Source organism: Epinephelus moara, chromosome 3 (assembly GCF_006386435.1).
Source record: "Epinephelus moara isolate mb chromosome 3, YSFRI_EMoa_1.0, whole genome shotgun sequence".
NCBI lineage: Eukaryota > Metazoa > Chordata > Actinopteri > Perciformes > Serranidae > Epinephelus > Epinephelus moara.
This window is the reverse complement of record NC_065508.1, coordinates 23,781,003-23,802,890: the sequence shown is the minus strand read 5'-3', so window position 1 is coordinate 23,802,890 and position 21,888 is coordinate 23,781,003. Positions and strand designations below refer to the sequence as shown.

General features: G+C 40.9%; 1 protein-coding gene and 1 long non-coding RNA gene across 3 annotated transcripts in view; one reads left to right on the top strand and one right to left on the bottom strand.

Annotated features, from left to right (window-relative positions):
* Nucleotides 1–7,289, top strand: part of auts2a (activator of transcription and developmental regulator AUTS2 a) — a 447,476-nt gene extending 440,187 nt beyond the window's left edge. Inside the window, exons 15-19 of one of the 2 annotated variants that reach the window (XM_050040295.1) lie at nt 1,221–1,362; nt 3,687–3,767; nt 3,859–3,942; nt 4,173–4,413; nt 4,644–7,289. In XM_050040295.1, the coding sequence (XP_049896252.1) occupies nt 1,221–1,362; nt 3,687–3,767; nt 3,859–3,942; nt 4,173–4,413; nt 4,644–5,895 (1,800 nt within the window). In that variant the 3' untranslated portion in view covers nt 5,896–7,289. Of the gene's footprint in view, nt 1–1,220; nt 1,363–3,686; nt 3,768–3,858; nt 3,943–4,160; nt 4,414–4,643 lie in introns of both variants that reach the window. The other variant, XM_050040296.1, reaches the window with a different exon arrangement.
* LOC126387695 (uncharacterized) lies at nt 1,241–18,916 on the bottom strand. The gene is made up of 3 exons (XR_007569701.1): nt 18,427–18,916; nt 3,632–3,805; nt 1,241–1,379 (listed from the first exon to the last, which is right to left on the bottom strand). It is a non-coding gene; the product is annotated as an uncharacterized LOC126387695 (long non-coding RNA).
* Between the last annotated feature and the right edge of the window lie 2,972 nt (nt 18,917–21,888).

The window sequence follows — 21,888 nt, the reverse complement described above, 5'->3', positions numbered from 1 at the left end:
ATCGTATTTTGGACGTCATACTGTACTATGACTTTTTTATCATATTTTGGACGACACACTATACTATGACTTTTTTATCGTATTTTGGACGACATACTGTACTATGACTTTTTTTCATTATTTTGGACGACATACTTTACTATGACTTTTTTTTCATGATTTCGGACAACATGCTATACTATGACTTTATTTCTTGATTTTGGACGACATGCTATACTATGACGTTTTTTCATGGTTTTGGACGACATGCTATACTATGACTTTATTTCATGATTTTGGACGACATACTATACTATGACGTTTTTTCATGGTTTTGGACGACATGCTATACTATAACGTTTTTACATGATTTTCGATGACACACTATACTATGACTTTTTTTCATTGTTATGGACAACATACTATACCATGACTTTTTTTATCATATTTTGGACGACATACTATACTGTGACTTTTTTTCATGATTTTGGGCGACATGCTATACTGTGACTTTTTTCATGATTTTGGGCGACATGCTATACTGTGACTTTTTTCATGATTTTGGAGGACATGCTATACTATGACATTTTTACTTTTTTCATGGTTTTGGACAACATACTGTACTGACTTTTTTCATGGTTTTGGACGACATGCTATATTGACGTTTATTCATGGTTTTGGACGACATAGACTGACTTTTTAGCATATCTTTATGACATACTGCACAGATTTTTTTACATTATATTTTGATGTCTTTTTTTTTTTTTAATGACATGCTACACTACAACCCTCTTTTTCACCTTTTTATTAATTAACAATAAACTATGTTTTCAAATAAAGCAGCACAAAGTGTCTTACAGTAAGAGAATTATAGGGACTGAGTGCTTCACTTGAAAAAATAAAACAAACAACAGGCTCACAAGACCATTTAATATGAAGAACATTTCAATACACTTTAAATAAAACATAAGGTGAAAATAGATACATACAAGGCATCATCGGTAATTATCAGCAAAACCATATATCTCAATCATAAAATCATTGGAAGGTGAGTGTAATTTTGTGTAGCTTGGCAGTCAGAGGGACTCATCACTGGTTTGATTACTGAAAACACCTCAAAAAGTGTCCTAGGTCAATACAACCACCTAATCACTGACTTACAGTAAAGTAAAAATGACAGTATTATCAGTCTATAGTGGGGTTTTACATGTGTTTCTCTCTGTCGGTCTGCCGTCTTCTAGCAGCAGATGCAGGTCGACCCTCACAAGCTAGACTTTGGCCTCAAGCCGGAGTTCCTGAGTCGACCTCCGGGCCCCAGCCTCTTCGGCGCCATCCATCACCCCAGCGACTTGGCACGACCCGCCACGCTCTTCTCTGCTGCAGGTGAGTGTGTCAGATCTCTGGGTAGAAAGATTGATTGATGGTTAACATCAGTGCCCTCTGACATACAGTAGCCAACACTTAATTCCTGCTGTTCAGAGTGAGCTGTTGTCTGATCATATCATTGTTAGCTGTGAACAAGACAAGACAGCAAACCCAACAGAAGTGCTTTACAAGATGGACATAATAATCATTGTGAATGTAGGGCATCTATTTTACTAAATATTAATTGACATAGAAATATTAATATATTTTACAGAACTAAGCAAACAAATGCAAGTGATTCAATTTAAATGCTGATGCTAACATAAGATGATTAGCACTTAACACAAAGTATAGCTCAGGCTGATGGGAATGTCATTAGTTATGCACGTATATGGGCATAAACGTCAATGTATGTACCAAATTGCATTGCAATATATCCAATAGCTTTTTTCCACTAGAGCCACACTGCTGGTGTGACTAAAGACCCCTCTCTTTTGTTTTTTAACGAAAAAACTATAGATTTAATTAGGATCCTTTAAAGAGATAGTTCCGATTTTTAAGTGGTGTTTTATGATATACTTCTCCATAGTCAGTGTATTGCCTACAGTAGATGGCAGTTGATGCCCCCAGTGTAAAGAAGCAAACACAAGTATCGCCCCGGAAGCTAAGCAATATACTGCTGTGGACGAGAGGCAGCGGCAAAACATATTTATACACATATTTATAGTGTCGGTTATATTTATAATGCCACAGATGCTTTTACACATCCAGGGGTCTCATTTATTAACACTGCATACGCACAAAATGAGGCCTGAAAGAGGCGTACGCCACTTCCCATGGAAACTGTGTGATCTATAAAAACAGACTCGATGGGAAAAACTTTGACCCATGCTTACAAACATTTTGGAGGCAGGAAATGGTGAGGTGAGGTGGAAGCCTGATTGTAGAAATTGTTGAATATTTTTTGGTGCACGTCATTTTTGGCATCGATCCTATGCGCTATTTCATAAAAGAGACCCTTGGTGTCTGAAGCCAATGCTATTTAGACCCCACCCAGGTGTACATCGCTGGGCATCCATCCAACATCTAAATATGACGTTAACTCAAACGGTCTATACACACAGTGTGCATTCAGCAGTTTTACACATCATAAAAACTAAAAATAATTAAGTCAACTAAGTCTTAAAACAGTAAGCTAACGTTGCCTATTACACATTTCTGAATCCTAGGGTAGCACAGGAATGACCTTCCCTACTCTCCCTATGGCTAGCACTCGTTGCATGTGTTGGTTGGATTGGTTAGGGTAAGAATGTCAGGGTAAGCCAATCAAAGGCAGAGTAAGACAGCCCATTCCTTCGCTATCCTAGGATTTGCAAATTCACGTACTAGTCCTAACCATGACCTCTTTGCCCATATCCTAACTACTTCCAACCTCAACGCATCAATGTGATAAGCACTAGCCAATCGCAGCACACAGTAGGACCCATAATAACGCCACACAGTCACACAATAGACACTCCGTTAGAACATTTGCACCACTTTGCCTTGCCGTCAGACAGCCCTTTCCACAGTTACTGGTACTTTGGTGTTTTAAAGAGTTAGTTTGGATCCACCAAAGTCACATAACAACACAAACAAAATAACGAATAGAGCCAGTAGTAGACCAGCAACTCATGTGATCTGCAAGGTTAAAGGACTGAATTTGTGAATGAAGTCTGGCTTTGAAGAAAGCATCGATAGCACAGCTCATTGGGACAGGGCTGTCCGATGGCAGGGTAATGCTTTTCTTTTTAGGGTGGATAAAATACATTTTGCTGCTGCCCCCATCCAAGCAGTGCATGGCTTAGCTTCCGTGGCAGTACTCCTGTATGCTTTAGACTGAGAGTGTGCCAGCTGCCATCTACTCTAGGTAACACTGACTATAGATAAGCACCACATACAACTAGGGATGCACGATAATATCGGTACGTCATTGGTATCGGCTTAACTATCAGAATCAGCCAACACGCTTCTTCTTATTTGGCACAATGAATGAATACTACATTGAAAAGTACTGTATTTCATGTCTCTGCTGGTGAACCATCACGATTAGAGCATGTATATATGATATGATGTTAATTTTACTATGGATTGGACTTGATGATCACTGAAATTAGGTGGGGAAAAAAGTGGATGTATAGATATTGGTATTAGTTATCGGTCAAATGAGTTATGTATCGTGCATCCCTACAAACCACCCCACTTCAAAAAATCTGAACTATCCCTTAAAGTACTGTTTAACACTTACATTTCACAACATTGCAGTCAGCGGTTGATGGATGTTTTTGTCTCTCCCTGCTCAGGTCCCACACACCCATCAGCAGGTCCATTCGGTCATCCGCCCCACCATCCTGGAAACTTCCTCGCCCCAACATCTCACTTAGGTAAGCCGATCTTCAGTTCAGTTCTTCTCAGTCTCAATCTGAAACAAGAAAATGAAGATGTGACGTGTTAACATGTGGTTTCTCCCTCCAGAACCTTTCAGTAGGCCTGCATCATTTGGAGGACTTGGATCCCTCAGTTCATCGGCCTTTGGAGGACTGGGCAATCCAGCACTAAGTGAGTTTCAACCTCATGTTATCACTGTCTGTTACCATCGAACAAACACTATGACGGAATAATCCTTTTATAGTTGCTGTTTGTAATATTCCCAATCTAGCAATAAAAGTTATTGTTAATCATGATGTGTAAGAACGGAATTTAAATACAGATTTTCACCAGTGCAAGTTGTCAAGATACGCATTTAACTTGCGTCCTGCCGTGTTTTCCACGTGTTGAATCCCTAACAGCGGCCAATTCAGTGTTCGGCCATAAAGATGGCCCCAATGCACAGCAGCACTTCAACAGCAGCGGTAACAGCGGCCACCAGGAGCCGTGGAACCGCCTGCACCGTACGCCTCCCTCCTTCCCCACACCGCCACCCTGGTTGAAACCTGGAGACTCGGAGAGGAGCACCTCAGCAAGCTCACACGAGAGAGACAGAGAACCTGAAAAACGTGACTCGTTGGTCAGTAAAGACGACAAAGACAGGTGGGTGTTGCTCAACAAAAGGCTGCTTCCAAAAGTGACTACTCTAGCGTGAGTTCTGTCATCTAACCCTAAAAACAGAAATAGATAGGATATGTTTGGATACGTATTTGGATTTTGTTGAACCATTTCTTTGTATTTTATGTTTAAGCCTATTGTTTCGATTTGGAATCAAAACTAAAACATAGTTAATGTTACTGGTACTGATGGAGGTACTATGTTTATGTTTCTAGGGACTCTGTAGAAAAGCGTCATCCGAGCCACCCGTCCCCGATCCCTGTCAACCCCATCAGCCTCCTCGGCCACACCCGGCCGCCTGAGCACCACAGGAACCACCTGCCCCCTGCTTCTGCAGAGCCTCAGAGGGACAAGGAGAACAAGGCCAAGGACAGGGAGAGGGAGCACTCAGACTCCTGGAAAGACAACGGCACAGATGACCATAAGCTCAAAGACAACCAGCACAGCGACAAGGACACACCTGTCATCCACGACGGCAGAGTGCCAGAGGACAAAGTGTCCAACAGGGGGACGCCGTCGCCCTACGTCCGGCAGACCAGCCTGGAACGTCCCAACGGTGGGCTGAGCAGGGAGGTCCTGGAGAAGAAGGTAGAGCTGCCATACGAGCACCAGAAGAAAAACAGCGAGGTCAAAGTGAAGGAGGAGCGAAAGGAGGAGCAGGATGGAGCCACAGAGAGGGCAAGTGAGCATCCAACACAGGCACCCTCTACGCCAAACCTCCACCCTCCCTCCTCAATGCCTATGCCCATGAGTATGGCTGGCGTTCACCCCATCAACAGCATCAGCAGTCTGGAGAGAACTCGAGTGGTGGCACCCTTCATGGGTATCAGCCCCATTCCAGGAGCTGACAGGTTCCCTTACCCTGCCTTCCACTGGGACCCAATGAGGGACCCATACAGGGGTCTGGACATTCACAGACGGGACCCTTTGGCCAGGGACCTGCTGCTAAGGAATGATCCTCTGCACCGGCTGGCAGCGCCTCGCCTCTATGAGGCTGAGCGCTCCTACAGGGACCGTGAGCCTCATGACTTTAATCGTGACCACATCCACCCTCTGGCCTTGGAGCAGAGGAGGGAGCAGGAGCGCGCCCATCTGGAGGAGCGTGACCGCCTCAACATGCTTAGAGAGGACTATGAGCACGGGCGCCTCCACCCAGCAATGCACCATCCTGCCCTTGACGGACATCTCCCACACCCCGCCCCAGGCCTCATGGCCCCTGGACTCCCAGGCATGCACTACTCCAGGGTCAGCCCCTCAGCTGCAGCGGCGGCCGCAGCAGCTGCTGCCGCCGCAGCTACCGCCCATCAGAACGGTATCCTGAACAAAACACCACCCACCGCCTCTCTGAGTGCCCCGCCCCCGCTCATCCCCACACTGGGCGCCCGGCCCGGCTCACCCAGACGGACTACCCCCCTGGCCACAGATATCAGAGACAGACCAGCTCACAAAGACATCGAGGCACGGTGAGCTGAGCCTCAGCAGACTCAGTGCCCCTGCAGCCCTGTGCCTCACTAACACTGAACTCACACCAAGCACTTAGCTTTGGGCAAAGCAAGACTGTATCATAGCTGTGAATAACTTATGTGGGCAGAGACGTGCCCACGCAATGAATTGTTTTTGTAAAAAACTGCAAAGAGACAATAATCATGGAACAAAAAAAAAAGATTTTTCAAAGATTTTTTTCCCAGTTTGCTCCAGCTTTTTGTGTGCATTCTTTCTCTTGTATAGCGAAGTGACGCGGAGTAAGTCTGAACAATTTTGGAATGTACATGTACTTTAGCACTGACTGACAGACAGCAAAGTGTGTAGATAATGTGTACAGTCGCTGTGCTCACTCTGTATGGATTAAAAATCATGGTACAAATATGCAAAAGGGTGTTTTGAAAGCTTTACTTTGAACACATGTAAATAGAGGAGTATTACAGCAGTGATTCAGAATGTGCTTTTTGCTATTTCCTTTCTGTTTTCTCAGTTGACGCAGCTGATTAGCATTGTACCAGAGACCCCATATTCAACTATGCAACAAACGTCTGGGCTCCCTTTCTGAAAGCCGGCCTTCTCACCACTACTGACTGTGTAACAATAGGACAAACAGCTGTATTCTCTCCACAACTCAGACACACAATGGGTCAAACAGATACAAGCTTTAACCGATCCACGCAGGGTTTGTAGGTGGCGATTTGGACTCAAGAAAAGGCGATGTTTCAAGAATCACTCTCTCAAATCTGCTAAATTGTGGTGACAATCCTAGAAACAGTTGATAGAGGCGTTTCAAACGATTTTCAATGTAAAAAAAACCAGCAGCACAAATGTCAACTCCTTTTCCCTTCGCTCAGTCTCGTTCTGGGGAGAATGCAGCACATTAAACACCATGACAGCACATCTGCCCTATCGAAGGAGTGTAAAGTACATGTTTTGGAAATAGGTTCTGTTGGTCAAACAGTGTATTAAAGTGCTTTCCTGAGTTGTTGTACCTACAAAATCAAAAGACAAAAAAAGCAAGTCTAAACTATGGACAGTTTGTTTCTAATGAGCAGAGATCTATTTTAGTAGTCCACTGAAGGTTTAGTTGTGCGCTTCAAACTCTGTGATATCATGTCGTGCAGTGTTTTTTAATCCAACATAAAAATGTCCACCGGAGCCATAGTGGTTAGTCGATGCGTATTGCAAAAAGATTGTTAAATGAGTTTTTTTTTTCCTTTCTTTTTTTTGCTGTTAACCATGTACAGGGAAAAAAAGTTAAGTCTTTCTAGATCATGTACAAAAATGAGAAAAAATGAAGCGACTGAATCTTCAGCATGCTCCTCATTTAAACTTGTGTTATGTAAATTGTGCCATGTTATTAAAAAATGTGTACTAACCTTGTCTGTGGAGCTTTTATTCCTCTGCCTACATCCTCACCTACTGAGCTGAGTAAACAAGCTATATTTCTTTTTGACACTCGCTTACACAGTTAATGACTTCCCACATTAGACTCCCATGGAGGATAAACTACCTTGGGTAGCACTCTCACTTGCATTAAGTATTTTGTGTGCTGCTGATCGTGTAGTTATAAAGCAGCTCTGAAGAGTTTGTCACTTGATAGAGTCACTTCTAATCATGTTTCGTCATTCGCCTAAGAAGCCACAAGATGAAAAATGTCTCATTTCTCTCATCTCGGCTGCACCAGCAGGTGCCGACTTACTAGAAAATTGCTTGGTAACGGTTAAAACCGTGGAAACATCACGCATCACACTACATCAGCGACTTGGACAAGTGAGGGCTTGTGCTCGGTTCAATAACAGTGCTTTAAACATCAGCAGCCTTCAGTGGTGAATCATGGCACGGCACTTGTGTATTCATCAGAGGATGCAAGAGTTATTGACATTCCCATTACACTGAATAACCACAGCATTCATGCACCCTTCTCTGATTGATGTTTAGCACCGAAGCGCCCAGGTCACGCATCAATCAAACGTTGGCTCGATCCGTCGCTGGTGGGAAATGTGGATTGCCTGTATTTCCTCCTGCCAAGTAAATGCCTCCTGCTCCAGGGACCAACACTAATTTTCCTTTCAGACCTGCATTTATAACGTGCTGTCAGTACAGTGTGTGATAGTTCCTGCTTTAGACCAGGAGAGGGCGCCAAACTGCAAGCTATACAATCAAGTACAACAACGGCCCTCATGGTTGCTGCATGACAAGATGATGATGATACAATCCAACTTTGGTCTGCTACCACCAATTATATTCATTAAAGAAAATTAATCTGCAACAGCTCTGATCATCTTTTATTTAAGGAGAGAGGCTACAGGTGAAAACTACGGGTTTTTCATGCACTGGTCAATTTTGGGCTATTTTTCTTCCATAAGATGTTCTTTTTTCCTACTAGTGGAAAGAAAACAATCAAAATACACATTAATGTGTCTACTCGAGTTTGAATTTCCTATCTGGAAATTTCTCCACAAAGCACATATTTGATTAAAGAGGTCATCATTTGGATATTAAAACAAATAACTCCAGAAAACTTGTAATACAAAAAAAGTGTCTTAATGTAGGTATTCAACTGAGAAGTTTTGTGGTGATACCTATTAGTTAATTTGTTTGCACCCTATTCACCCACAATGTCATATTTTTGTTTTGCTACTCTTACTCTGAGCCGGATTAATCCACTTTAATAGCACTTACATACACCAAACTTACAGGTTTTATTCCTATTTATACTCTGAAGGTTTTAACAAAGGAGATTTGTTTCAGATATAATTCATAGCCTGGTTTATAGAATATTTTATTCCTAAAAACATGGCTGCTGACAGTTAATTTCATATTTAAGGAGTGATACAAAGAGATAACCAAATAACCTCTGAAAAAAACTTTTGAGTTAACAAAACCAAACAAGAATTTTGAGCCTGCTCTGGAAATGTATTTAAATTAGTAGGGATGCATGAGTATTGGATTTTTTTGCCGATATCCGGTATGCCGGTAACCAATACTGATATCAATATATTCACTTTTTTCCCCACATAATGTAAGTGATCATCAAGTCTCATCTGTGGTGGAATTATTATTATACATGCATACTCTTGTTGTGATGGCTCACCAGCAGATGGAGAAATGAAATAAAACACTTTTCAATGTATGTTATATTCATTCATTGTGCAATTTCTTTTTTTTCTTTTTTTTTTTTAAAAAGAAGCATGTTGGCCAATTCCAATGACGTGCCGATATCATCGTGCATCCCTAAAAATTTGTGCATACTTAGTTAGAGACTACGTCAAAACATTTTATAAAACATGTAATACAAACAAATTATTGTTTTTAATGCAAGTAATCAACTGAAGAAGTTTCATTTATCCCCTTCACCTGTAGTGTTTCCCCTTAAAAAATAGTTACAGCTTCTCAAATGATAATATTTTCTGGTTCTTAATCTTCTATGATTATAAACCATCATTTAAGTCATTTGCAGCCTTCACACATTGTCTGGTTTAATTAAGCTTCTTAAAGGATTTACTTCCTCTGATATGATTTCTCTGTTTTATACCATTGTAAAATTAACATTTTCACATATTAATATCTACAGATTATAGACAAAAAACACAGAGGACCCTGTGGAGTTATTATTTTGTAATCCTTTACAGACAAAACAATCCATTAAGGCCCAGACACACCAAACCGACTTCAAAGAACTAGCAGCAACGAGAGCAGATTGTTCTGTTGCCTCTTGTGTCTCAGCTAAAAAGTTGCACATGAACACAAAGTACACAGCTGACGGCCAACCAGCACGTACGTTCTGCGCCTGCGTGAGAGGACATAACACCACGCCAGCAGACAGCCATAGTCTGTAATCGTCATTCAAAAAGGGAAACCATTTGACGCTAGTTAGCCAGTTAGCACATTAGCAACACAATCCCATGTAAAAGGAGCAGAGTATATTTAACGTGCGGCAATAAACAATAACACAAACCATCACGAAACCTTTCTACAAAAAAGCTCAATGACTCAATGGATTCAACATGCTACAGTGGCCAAAAAAAGCTGTTGGGGGAGCCAACAAGGGGCAACAGTGCAGGAAACACCATACCGGCAAGGACAACAGACGCGCACAAACAGCCCAACATTGACTTAAGGTTTTTACCTTGAGCACAATCATCTGCAGAGGTCTCTTCCTCCCCAAACAAACTGACCCGAGGCTCTCGTCCTGGAGGGGCCTCTTACTACAGTGGTTGACACAAAAACAGAGCCAGTGTTTGGTTTGTCTGTTCTGGGCTATTGCGGTGCAACATGATGGGCTCTGTGGACATGGACCCGCTCCCTATGTAGATATAAACGGCTCATCCTAAAGTAATAAAAACACAACAATTCTTATTTGTAGGTGACTATAAACCAAAGAAAACATGTATTATATTCAGTTTCTGCACATATAGCCCTCTAAATCTTAAACACTGGACCTTTACTAGAGAAAAAAAATACAGGTACATTAAATTGATAATGATTATAATGATTAGTTGCAATCCTAATTTTCATTTGCTTATGTCCTACCAACAGTTTAAAAACAAAAGATATTCAGTTTACTATCATAGACAATAAAATCAGGAAGTAAATCTACACATAAGAAGCTGGAACCAGTAACTTTTTGCTTGAAAAAATGATTCAAGACATTTAAGTGATAACTGTTGCAGATTACTTTTCTGTCAGTCAACTACTTGATGAATCAACTTATCATTTCAGCTCTCATCTCACCGCCTGAGTAAAGACCAACTCCTAACTGGTCAGCAGTTCAGAGACCATCTACATGCAGGTATAGAGTTTACCTTAGTCATGAGATCCACGTCCAAACTCTACATCACAATTATTGTGTTATTATTCAGCCCGAGCTGCCGGCTGCTTCTATCAGCTATTCCTGGAACGGCCTAATCTAAGCACCGACCAACAAAATCCTAAACTGTCTGCGTAAACTGCTTTTGGATGTTGCTACAAATCCTTCCTCCGCTGCAAAGAACCTGGCTTTTCAGCCTCCACTGCAGGTTTAATGGATCTAAGCTTCTTCCCTCGATACGCCTCGTCTGCCACATCCTGCCGGGGCACAGACAGCGCCGGGCTGGGGCGATGCTCAAATGGACAAACATTAAGAAACGGCTGTGAGTGAGAAACCACATGAGAAAAATACAGAAGCCAACTACTAACAGATTTAAATAACAACTGGAAAATCCAACAATTCTCATTATTCTGGGGAAAAGGTGCATAAACTGAGCATCCAGTCAGTGTATTCATACCAATTCCATTTTCCCCAAAGCTACGCATTCAGCCAGAGTGGTTATAATTACCCTAAACTGCAACCAGATTGACTTGTTATCAGGAATCTGCCTGAAAGCGATAGAGAAGCATCCGTCTGCAAAGAGAGACACAATCCAGTGTGATCCTGATAGACAGAGGCTTCTGATTAATGAGGTCTGACAGCGGGGTGTCATATGGGGGGTGTGGTGCAAATGGGATCCTCTGAATGCAACTTCTTTATCAAACAACACGCTGACAACTGACAACAAACAGAGAGGACTGATGAGACAATACACAATAAGACCAGTCAGCTACTCTGGTGCACAGATCAGTAAGTGATGGATGTCTCACTCTGTGGATTACAGAAGTTTCATGCAGTAAAATCCTGACACTGTTTCAACTACAAACTCTCAATTAACTTGTTAAACCCGTCAAATAAACAGCTAATAATCATTTATGAGCTATTAAACTGCAGATTACTTTCTTGATTAATCAACTGATCCATCAGTGTAACCTTCGGCAATTGGATACAGGAGTTATTTCATCAGGATGCCAACGTTTTTGGATGTTTGAGAAAAGTTAGCCCATAAAGTCTTTGTCTTAAAAATGGCATTAATGGCATAACAGGATTGTGCACAGTAATATCAGATGGGAATGTTATGAGTTTTCAAAGACTGAAACAAATTTTACATTGAACAATCAGGACCACTTCAAATATTTGCAGCTATGGGATTTTATGACAGAGAAATAAAGCATACTGTAAATCTGGATGAAAATTGAATCATAAAAACCAAAACTGGAGTTTAAAAATCGAAGAAATATAAAATAATACCTGCACTATATCAACGTCTATAAGGGAGAAGAGGAGATATGACACTAAATGTAAAGCTGAAATGGGAAAAAGAACTAGGTGTGAATATTACAGAAGATGAATGGTTGCAAATTTAAAGAACACGACAGTCTACAACATTCTCTCCTGTATGTCAGGATGCTGCTTGTTGACTAAAGCTCGGCATTCAACTCCATCAGTCCAAACAAACTGATCAACAAACTGCAAACCCTCGATCTGGGAGCCCTACTCTGTCAGTGGATTAAAGACTTTCTTACCAACAGAACCCAGAAAGTCAGGATTGGCCAACCCCATCCCCTCCACCATCATTCTTAACACCGGCGTCCCCCAAGGCTGCGTCCTCGGTCGTCCTCTACTCACTTTTTTTCCTGCACTCCCTCCCACAATACCAACTGCCTTATACTGTAAAAATATAATTGTGAATGTGTGTCTATGTGATCAAGAGAATGATGCGATGAGCGAGTGTGTGTTGGTCAATGTGTGAGCGGGTGTTGGTGTATGAGTAAACATGTATGCTGCTAACTGGATTGCTCATTGCAACAAAATTAAGTTGTATAATATACAATGACAATGAGACAAAATGACAAGAGACAGGGCAATCTGGGGCTTTTTATTTATTTATTTACACTTTTTTTGTTTCTGTTTTGTTTTCTTTTTTTCCCATCCTTTTGTAATATTTCGTAAAAAACAATAAAAACAAAGTGTTAGAAAAACGGTTTTAGTATTTTTGATGGTTTTAGAGAGCTCCTGGCGAGACTCAACAATTTTTAGTCACATCATTTATTTTTAGATAATTAAGATACTATGCAGTTACATATCAACGTAATAATAAAAATGTGACATGAAAGACTGTTCAATAGCTTAATCGCTAAAAAAAACAACTTTGTAGTTTATGTTTTATCTGATTATTTTAAACTAGGGTTTGAAATCACCACAGGATCCATGATAGTCACGATACATTATTGTGATTTAAAATATGTTGTGATATGCTGAGTATTGCAATAAAATCTATTGCGATATATTGCGATTTATTAACTTTTTTTCAACTGTAAATTATGTCCCCAAAGAAAACTTTGTCAACATCTGTTACATCGAATAAGATACATTTTTCAGTCTGTTCACCTCACTTCAGCCATTTTTTGCAGCAGACTTTAAAAGCAATTGATTATATTATTCTAGTAGGCTTCCTTAAGTTTTATTTGTATTTGTAACATTCATAATTTATATAATAAAAAATCAATACTTAATTTGCTTCACCATTATCTGTAAAACAGATACCTGTGTGAGTAAGACCACCGCACATACAGCATTGTCTGGTTCCAGTTCTGACTGTTACAGCGGAATTTATATATCACTAATGCAAAAAATATTACAAATTTATTTTGGGGTACATGTTTTTCTGTCCCTATTTTTTATGTTAAAAATGGCTGCAGCTGATGGAAACCAAAGGCCAAGAAGTGACTGCCTATTTTTGAAAACAGTTTCCAATGGCAACTTAGCAACCATTACTGTTGAGCCCTGCTTGGGGCTGTTTTAAGATGCCATTTAATGTCCATGTGAAAGCTTAGATTAAAGGTTTTTCATACATTTGTATGTTTACAGGGCTTAATTACTTTAAAACAGTTCAGTTATTTTTTTATAGTGTAGATTTCTTTGTCTGCCACAAAAGGGGAAATAAATAACAACAAAAACAAAATGAACAACAATATAAAAACATCAGTACGGGTCTCGACTATCAGCCAAATTGTTATTTTACACATTGTTATCAGTCAAGAATTTCAAAATCGGTGTGCCCGTATTACAAATTGTATTCATAACTTCTATTTCTAAAAGTGTGGCGTACTGTATCTCAATTCATCTGTCTTGTTTTTTTGTCATTACTGCCTTTCTTGGTGAGGATACTTTAAATGTTATTTAGGCTTTTTTGGTTCAATAAAGGTTAGATAAACAGAATAAAAACATTTTATTTGGTTGAAATAAATGTACGAAAATCATGAAAAATATTAAATACATTCGTCCAGAGCCTATGGTAACATCTACCCACTACTTGTTCTTTCCAACGAACAGTCCAAAAACCTAAAATATTTGATTTGCAATCATAGAGGCTAAGAAAACCAACAAATAATACAATTTAAAAAGCTGTGAGCTGTTTTTTTTTTTTTTTGCTATTCACACTTATTTACCTAAATAATTCATCTTTAATCAGCCTTGTTGCAGATTGATTGTGAGTCGAATAAATCATTTCAGGTTTACTGTTCTATTAAAAGTGTTGCTACAGTAAGGTTTACTTGTCAGCCAACCTGTGTTTTGAGCTAAATAAAATGTGTTGTGTTAAAAACAATAATCGACTTCTACGTTGTGAAAAACAACACTTCCTTAATAGCTTGAGGGGTATCCCTGTGACGATGAGTGAATATTATGTTGCTTTTAATAAGTCTACCATGATGCTGTTAATAAACATTAAAATCTGAAAACCTCCACAGTGAGAAACCTAATTTATTTACTCTGACACCTGTTCCCTCATCACCATGTCCCTCTGGTCATGTAATTAGCTGTCTGAACACAAGGTGGCATCAGTGTACACTCCTACACTGTAAGGTGAGACAAAAGAAGCAACAGAGGGAGTTTCAGTGGATGGATGCTGTACAGCAGGTAGTACACAGCGGCCCTGTCATCTCATTTGACCTGAGAAAGGAGAACCAGTTAGGCAGGTTGACTTCCTCTCTGACCAGCGTCATATGCCTGGTATTCACCTGGACTGAAGGGAACACACACATGCTGTCAAACCAGAAGAACAACATGGCGTGCTAGACTCGACACTCCTTTGGTGTCTTGTTCTTGTGTTTGAGCTCAGCTGAGAGGCAAATAAAGCCAAGGGCCTCGCTTGTCAGCTGTCTGAATGCTGAAGTCTGGAATTCATCCCAACACAGAGTCATCTGTCTCATAATAACTGGTGGCACACCTCTCTCTGCCTCTGAGCTCACATGATATCGGCAAACAAGAACGCCTCTGCGCTACTGTAAACAAAACCTGTCTCTGGGAAATGACATGTCTGTGGGTTATGCAAAACACGGCGGATCATATGCCATATTAGGAATAAAACTACCTGGGAAACACCTACAGAGATTCACTGTCTCTTACACATCCTCCATCACCTTAATCGTATGCAGTACGATGCATTCTGGCTCAAGCTAATACACCATCCTTTTCCCCGAGAAAAAAAGCAATTATGTGGGAATGCTCATAGTCGTTTCTCCCTGCTGACAACACTTCTAATCACATCCAAACAAACACACACAGCTCCTAAAAATACTTTCCTGTTTATAAATGGGAAGGCATCCCATTCTCGGTGGTAAAATTCCCCTGATGTTTCCACCCTCCTGAGAAAAAGCCTATAAACACAAGTCTACCAGTGCCGCTGCCGGTTCCTCTACTGGGATTAAGCTGATGCTCTCAGGCCTCTCAAACAGAGTTCACTCATTCATCATTAGTTGAATCATCTACTGTTAAATTCTGGAAAGGAGGAGATCAAAAGAGCAAGAGCTGGCCTCAGATATGAAACGCTGTGTTACAGTGGATTCAGCCCTCCACTGAACCCAGGAAAATTAGCATAATGCTTTATGCCGCCAATAATCTTTCACACTGACTGCTCACTGTGGTCAGGATGAGACAAGCTGCTCTGTTAGAGCCCCTTTCTGACGGCAAGACATCATATTTGCTTTAACTACTATGTAAACGTATTCTTGACACCAGGTTCAAACCGACTGTAGCTGTACGCCTCTTTCCAAAATACAGATGTTTCACTGACTCTAATGGATTCCTTTGATCCTCCCAGAATCACTGTTGATATTGTATATGTGCTTCACGCCCCCTGAATGACTTGCTGCACATATGGAAAACCAGAATATCTGAAGATGTCACGACCCACGCTGTAGTAAGAGGCTGGAATATATTACAGAATCTGTGTGTCAACATACTCAAATACATACAGCCGATGGCAAAAAACACTTTCTGTAGGAAACAGGAATGTTTTCAAAGCTATGACCTTCAAAAGACAAGCACATAGCTACAACATGAGAAAAGAATGCAGAGGATAACTGTTGTTTATCTCCACTGATATAAGGCCTTACTGTTCAACAGCACTCTGGAGTCCTTCAGACATGTTGCGTTTTACTACTTGTTATGTATTCTTGCCTCATAAACAAGATAGTCAAGGTTCATCACGCTGACCCAGATTTCATCTAACTAACCATGAAAACAACTTAATCCTGTAGGTTCCATTTTATTCCATTTTCACTAGGCAGTTTGGGATGACCTTCACACACCCGACTGCAGCCGAGCCTCATTAGCCGTGAGATTCAGACAGATGAACTTTAATTATCACAGTTGTTCTTCCTGCACCAGAACATTTCCGTCAGCCAACTCACGTGGAACGCGTTATTATGTGAATGCAGAGTATGTACAGAGTTGATATTTGGTGTCTAAGCTCCTGACCTTCACGTTTCCCAGAAGCATACAGCACCAAGCCCAGAGTGAAGGAAAAAAGTCCTAGAAGGCTCACTCAAAAGGATCCAGCTATTATTCATAGGTGGAAAGAGTACTGGAATATTGTACTCAAGTAAAAGTACTTGTGTAAAAGATGTACTTCAATAAAAGTAAAAAGTAGGTCAGTTAAAATGCACTCAGTGTGACATTTTTAAAAGGCAAGGGCAGTATTATGTGATACATGATTCTGCTGTTAAATTAAAAATCTTTAGGCTACAAAATAAATGTATACGCTAGTGGAACAACATCAGCAACATGAACCCTTATGTCCAAAACAACAATGAATTTCATTTATGGCACCTTACAGCCTTTGGATTCAACTGATAATCAATAACAAATAGTCTATACAGTCACCTACATCAGTGAAGCTTCACTAGAGTTAACATGAAAAGACACAGAGCTCAACATATTAAACAAAAAAGACCAATAATAAATAAAAAGTCTATAAACACTGCAGCGTGGGTGCAACAAGTAATATTAGGCCACATATATTAAATAACCTGGCACTTGTTATAGAATCAACAGCAGGATTAAACATCACCAAGGCAACAACACAGAGCTAAACAATATAAACTGCACAGTGGCTGCAGACACTAACACACATATCACAGCAAAGGAGAGGTTGCATACTTAAACACACTGCATAGCACGCACACATACACACACAAACACAGTGTGTTGTTTCAGGCAAGTCTCGTGCCACACAAAATCCCCAACAATAACTGCATGTTCACTCTGAAAGCAGATTATAACCAGTCCACTCAGCCTCCCTGTTCCACTATAACCAGTACACTCAGCCTCCCTGTCCCACTATAACCAGTCCACTCAGCCTCCCTGTTCCACTATAACCAGTACACTCAGCCTCTGTCCCACTGTAACCAGTCCCACCAGCCTCCATCCCACTACAATCAGTCAACTCAGCCTCCCTGTTCCACTATAACCAGTCCACTCAGCCTCCCTGTCCCACTATAACCAGTCCACTCAGCCTCCCTGTTCCACTATAACCAGTACACTCAGCCTCCCTGTTCCACTATAACCAGTCCACTCAACCTCCCTGTCCCACTATAACCAGTACACTCAGCCTCTGTCCCACTGTAACCAGTCCCACCAGCCTCCATCCCACTACAATCAGTCAACTCAGCCTCCCTGTTCCACTATAACCAGTCCACTCAGTCTCTCTGTCCCACTATAACCAGTCCACTCAGCCTCTCTGTCCCACTATAACCAGTCCATTTAGCCTCCCTGTCCTACTATAACCAGTCCACTTAGTCTCTCTCCCAACTATAACCCCACTCAGCCTCTCTGCCCCACTAAAACCAGTCCTCTCAGCCTCCTTATAGACCTTTTTGTTGCTACTCTGTTGCTAGGGCAACAGCTTTGGCCCCTGTTAACTTCCTGTCAGCCTCTGCATTAACAAACATCCCAACAGGAAATACAAAGGGACCCATGTAGAATGTTTATGTTGTAAAGTCTGAAAAGGTCCATACATTCCTTCCCAACATTAAATGTTGTGTGCACCTGTCCACCGGCCTGAAACAAAGACACAACACGCGTTCCTCCTGCAGGTTGCCCTTTACCTGTAAACCTCACTAATTGGTGCACCTCCCCTTTTTACTAGGCGCCATCTGCCACAATAAAATTAACTTACAGATTTTGGAAAAGTAGTTACAACTACAGCAGTCATGTTTATATCCACACAGCTAAAAATAAATGACCCCAGACAGCTAGCAGGCAGCATAAGCTAACATAGCAGCATAAACTGGCAGACAGCAATTAAACACTTCCAGCAGCGATAATGCTAACACACAAGCACTGACAAAACAGCCGAGACACTGACAGCAAACACTTACCAATTTGAGGTGAAATGGAGACCCCTGAATCCCGACAGGATTGGTCCTGTGGCTCCATCAGGTTACACGAACTACGCCCCCAGTGGTTAGCTCAAGAAAATGCATCTCTTTATGAATAAATAAAAACGCCAACACGAAAATGGCGGCAAAGTGATAATTTGCGTGTTTTTCGCCTTCCAGATTTGCGAGAAAACGCTCATGGAGCAGTACAGATACAAAAACAGGTCCAGTAATGCATGGCGATATAAGTGGGGAGGTTAACTTAGGTGCCTGGTGTGTATGTTAGCTAGCACGGCTTGCACGGTGTTAGCAAGCTACCAACTTTAGCTAGCCCGACAAACCGTCGAACTTTTCACTTGGGAGATATGTTTTAATAGAGCTGTGTCACATTCATAACTCTGTGGTCGTTTTAATAAACGTCCTGTGGCACAGTGTCTGTCCGAAGTCTGCCGCAAAGATAATTTCTTCCGAGGTAAGTTACTCGACACAAACTCCGAACCGTCAAAATACTAACGGCGAGGTTCCGCAAACAGGTCGGAGATCACGGACTTCCGGTTGACGTGATACGTCATCCGTACGCTGAGCGGCACCCTATTATAAGAATAATATTAAAAGAATAAATAAATAAATTGAAAAGAAAAAAGTGATAAGAATGATATTGATTGCAGTAAATAAACAACTGAATAAACAAATGTTTACTTAAAGCCTTTCATATTTTTTAATATTGTTTAAATGACACCCCTATTTATAAAGTTATTTTGCCCTTTTCTTTTATCACATCCATGTTTTCTTGTCAAATTGTATAACTATATTTGTTTAGGATAATTATATAGATTAAACATAATACACAAAAAAAAAACATACCACTCATAACAGATGTGTTAGCGATAGGACCTTTGTATGGTAGTTCGCTAATACTAGCCTGAATTATTTCCACGATTATTCCATGAAAGTCCACAAATTTCTATGAGATAAAAAAAGTATCTTTGCTTTTAAGAAGAAGAACACATACTTTATTGATCCCCATGGGCCAATTCAATATTTTCTCTCTGTTGTCATGTACACACACATGCAGAAACAGGACCTATGCATGCATTCAATGGAGATATGTCAGAGCAAGGGGGCTGCCCGTAGACAGGTGCCACGAGCAGTTGGGGATTTGGTGCCTTGCTCAGTGCTCAAGAGGCAAACTAGCACTTCTCCGGCCATATTTGGTCCAGATGGGGACTTGAATCAATGACCCTCTGGTTCCAAACTTACGTCCCTATGGACTAAGATAGTCATTGACCACATAAAAAAGCTGCCTGACTGCATCACTGCAGTTCTGCTAGTCATGATACATGGGGTTCACTTTTCCTGTGAATCCTGTGTCTCCATCCAAAACCGCAAACTCTGTCTTGTTCAAATTCCATTTTCTTGTCTTTCCTTGTCATCAAATGCTGAAGCATGGACATACAAACAAAACATGTCTGCAGATATATAGAGATAAATCACAGAGTGAGACTTTAATGCCGAGGTTTGGTCGGGCTTTTATTCAAGGACTTCTGTCCGGTGAAGTGTACCTGAGAGGACGTGCGTCGTAAACTGCTGTAGGACAAGATCATTTTTAGGATGAGCAACATAAATCTTTTATGAGGATCCACTGGAGGTCCCTTAAAAACTCAGTGACTCTCAGACGCAAATTTATCATTGACACAGTCAGTGGTGTGGCACCAAATTCTGGTCCTTATTCATAAACAGTCTCGGTGCCCCCGTCTTGATCCACGCTTACACACCTTTTAATTATTATTATTATTATTATTATTTATAATTGAGCCAGCAAATGTACCCAAGCGTGAAGGACTAAACCATTTTGTGCCTTTTGTCAAGGTTGAGAGGGGCCTCAGTGAGCCTCCATTATATTTTACTACAGTGGTTCCCAGCTGTGGGGTCCAGATTTCTCCTTAGTCATTAGTTCAAGGTCCACACAGTTTAATATATTCAGCATCACACTTGTGTTTGGCCATGTTGTCAAGCTAGTTTGCTGTCTCTGTCAAGTAGCTGTCCGTTGAGCCCGATCCCACTCCAAAGTCGTCGAAATCTGGGGCTCGGGCAGTGACTTGCTGCGTCAGAAACCAATGAAAAAAGGCATCCTTTAACATCGGTATGATAGATGGCATCAGGAGGTAACGCGATGGGACAAGGATGAAAGTTAAGGCGGCAAAAGTCCAACTGGGACAGGCGGGAGAGGGGGTGTATGGGTCCAACAAACGTAAATTTCCTGTGAAAACGGAAGTGTATTTCGAAAGAAGACAATGCATGTGTCCCAGAACATCAACAACCAGCACACCCAGGGTACCTTTCACGTCGTGTGTGGACGTGGAAAGTCCATGACCAAATGTCAATATGTGACGAGGTTGGAGTGAGAATGTGTTGGTTCGTTAGTCACTCACTTTACAGCAGAAAACGGCACTTCAAAATAAAAGCTCTGTGCCTTGTGGCCAAACAATCCCACTTTTGCTCCCACTGTGACGCCCCTGGACACAGTACACAGGGTGTGGACAAATTAACAGGAATGTTAGTCTGACCAGCAATTAATAAATTGTGACACTTATAATATTTAATGTTTTAATTAAACATAATTTCCATATAGTTTGTAGTGCCGTATTGGACTACATTGTAAGGTGTTCCTGTTATTTCATACACCCCCTGTATTCTACATGCCTAACCTTATCACTATAGTCAAGCAACACTGTTTGTGAAACGTCCGAGGTCTTTACAGGAAAGGAAATGGGAAAATGTCATGATTAAATCTATTATATTACCTCTACAAGGCTGAATTTCTCTTCAGTAACAACTCGGCTTGCTCGGATTCCTGCCCATACAAATCCATATCTGTGATTTCTATGGGAATTGCAATTGCAATCTCTGAAGAATATATCTGTTTGCTTTGATAGTTACATTGTTTGAAGGACGACACATTTATCTATGTTTGATGAAATAACATGATGAATGCAGAGTGAGGATTGTGGGAGTAAGGGTAAGTCGAAGAGAAATTTTTAAGAAGATTTTAACATCTTAACCGAACTCTGCACGTGATGCCACCCACTCTTATGATTCCATCCATTCACTTTTATGGGGGATAAATTCCTAAAAAGTCATTATTTGTCCCCAGTGGGAGACATGACACTGAGGCCTTACTTCAAACACCATATGCAGTCAATATGTGCTGTTTAAAGGACATCCTGGGCTTTCTAATGATGTAACACAGGTGGGTGTGACCAACAAACACATCCTCTGTGTTTTCAAAATGGGGGAAATCACAGCAAACATGATTTATAGTAGTCTGGGAGGAAAGTGATCCAGTTTATCAAGATATAGTGTATATATAAGATATAGGGTACTTTTTTTTTGTGTTTCCACTGTGAAAAGTTGTGGATGGTACCAATGGAACCGTTCTGTACCGTCCCCATTTTTGGTCCC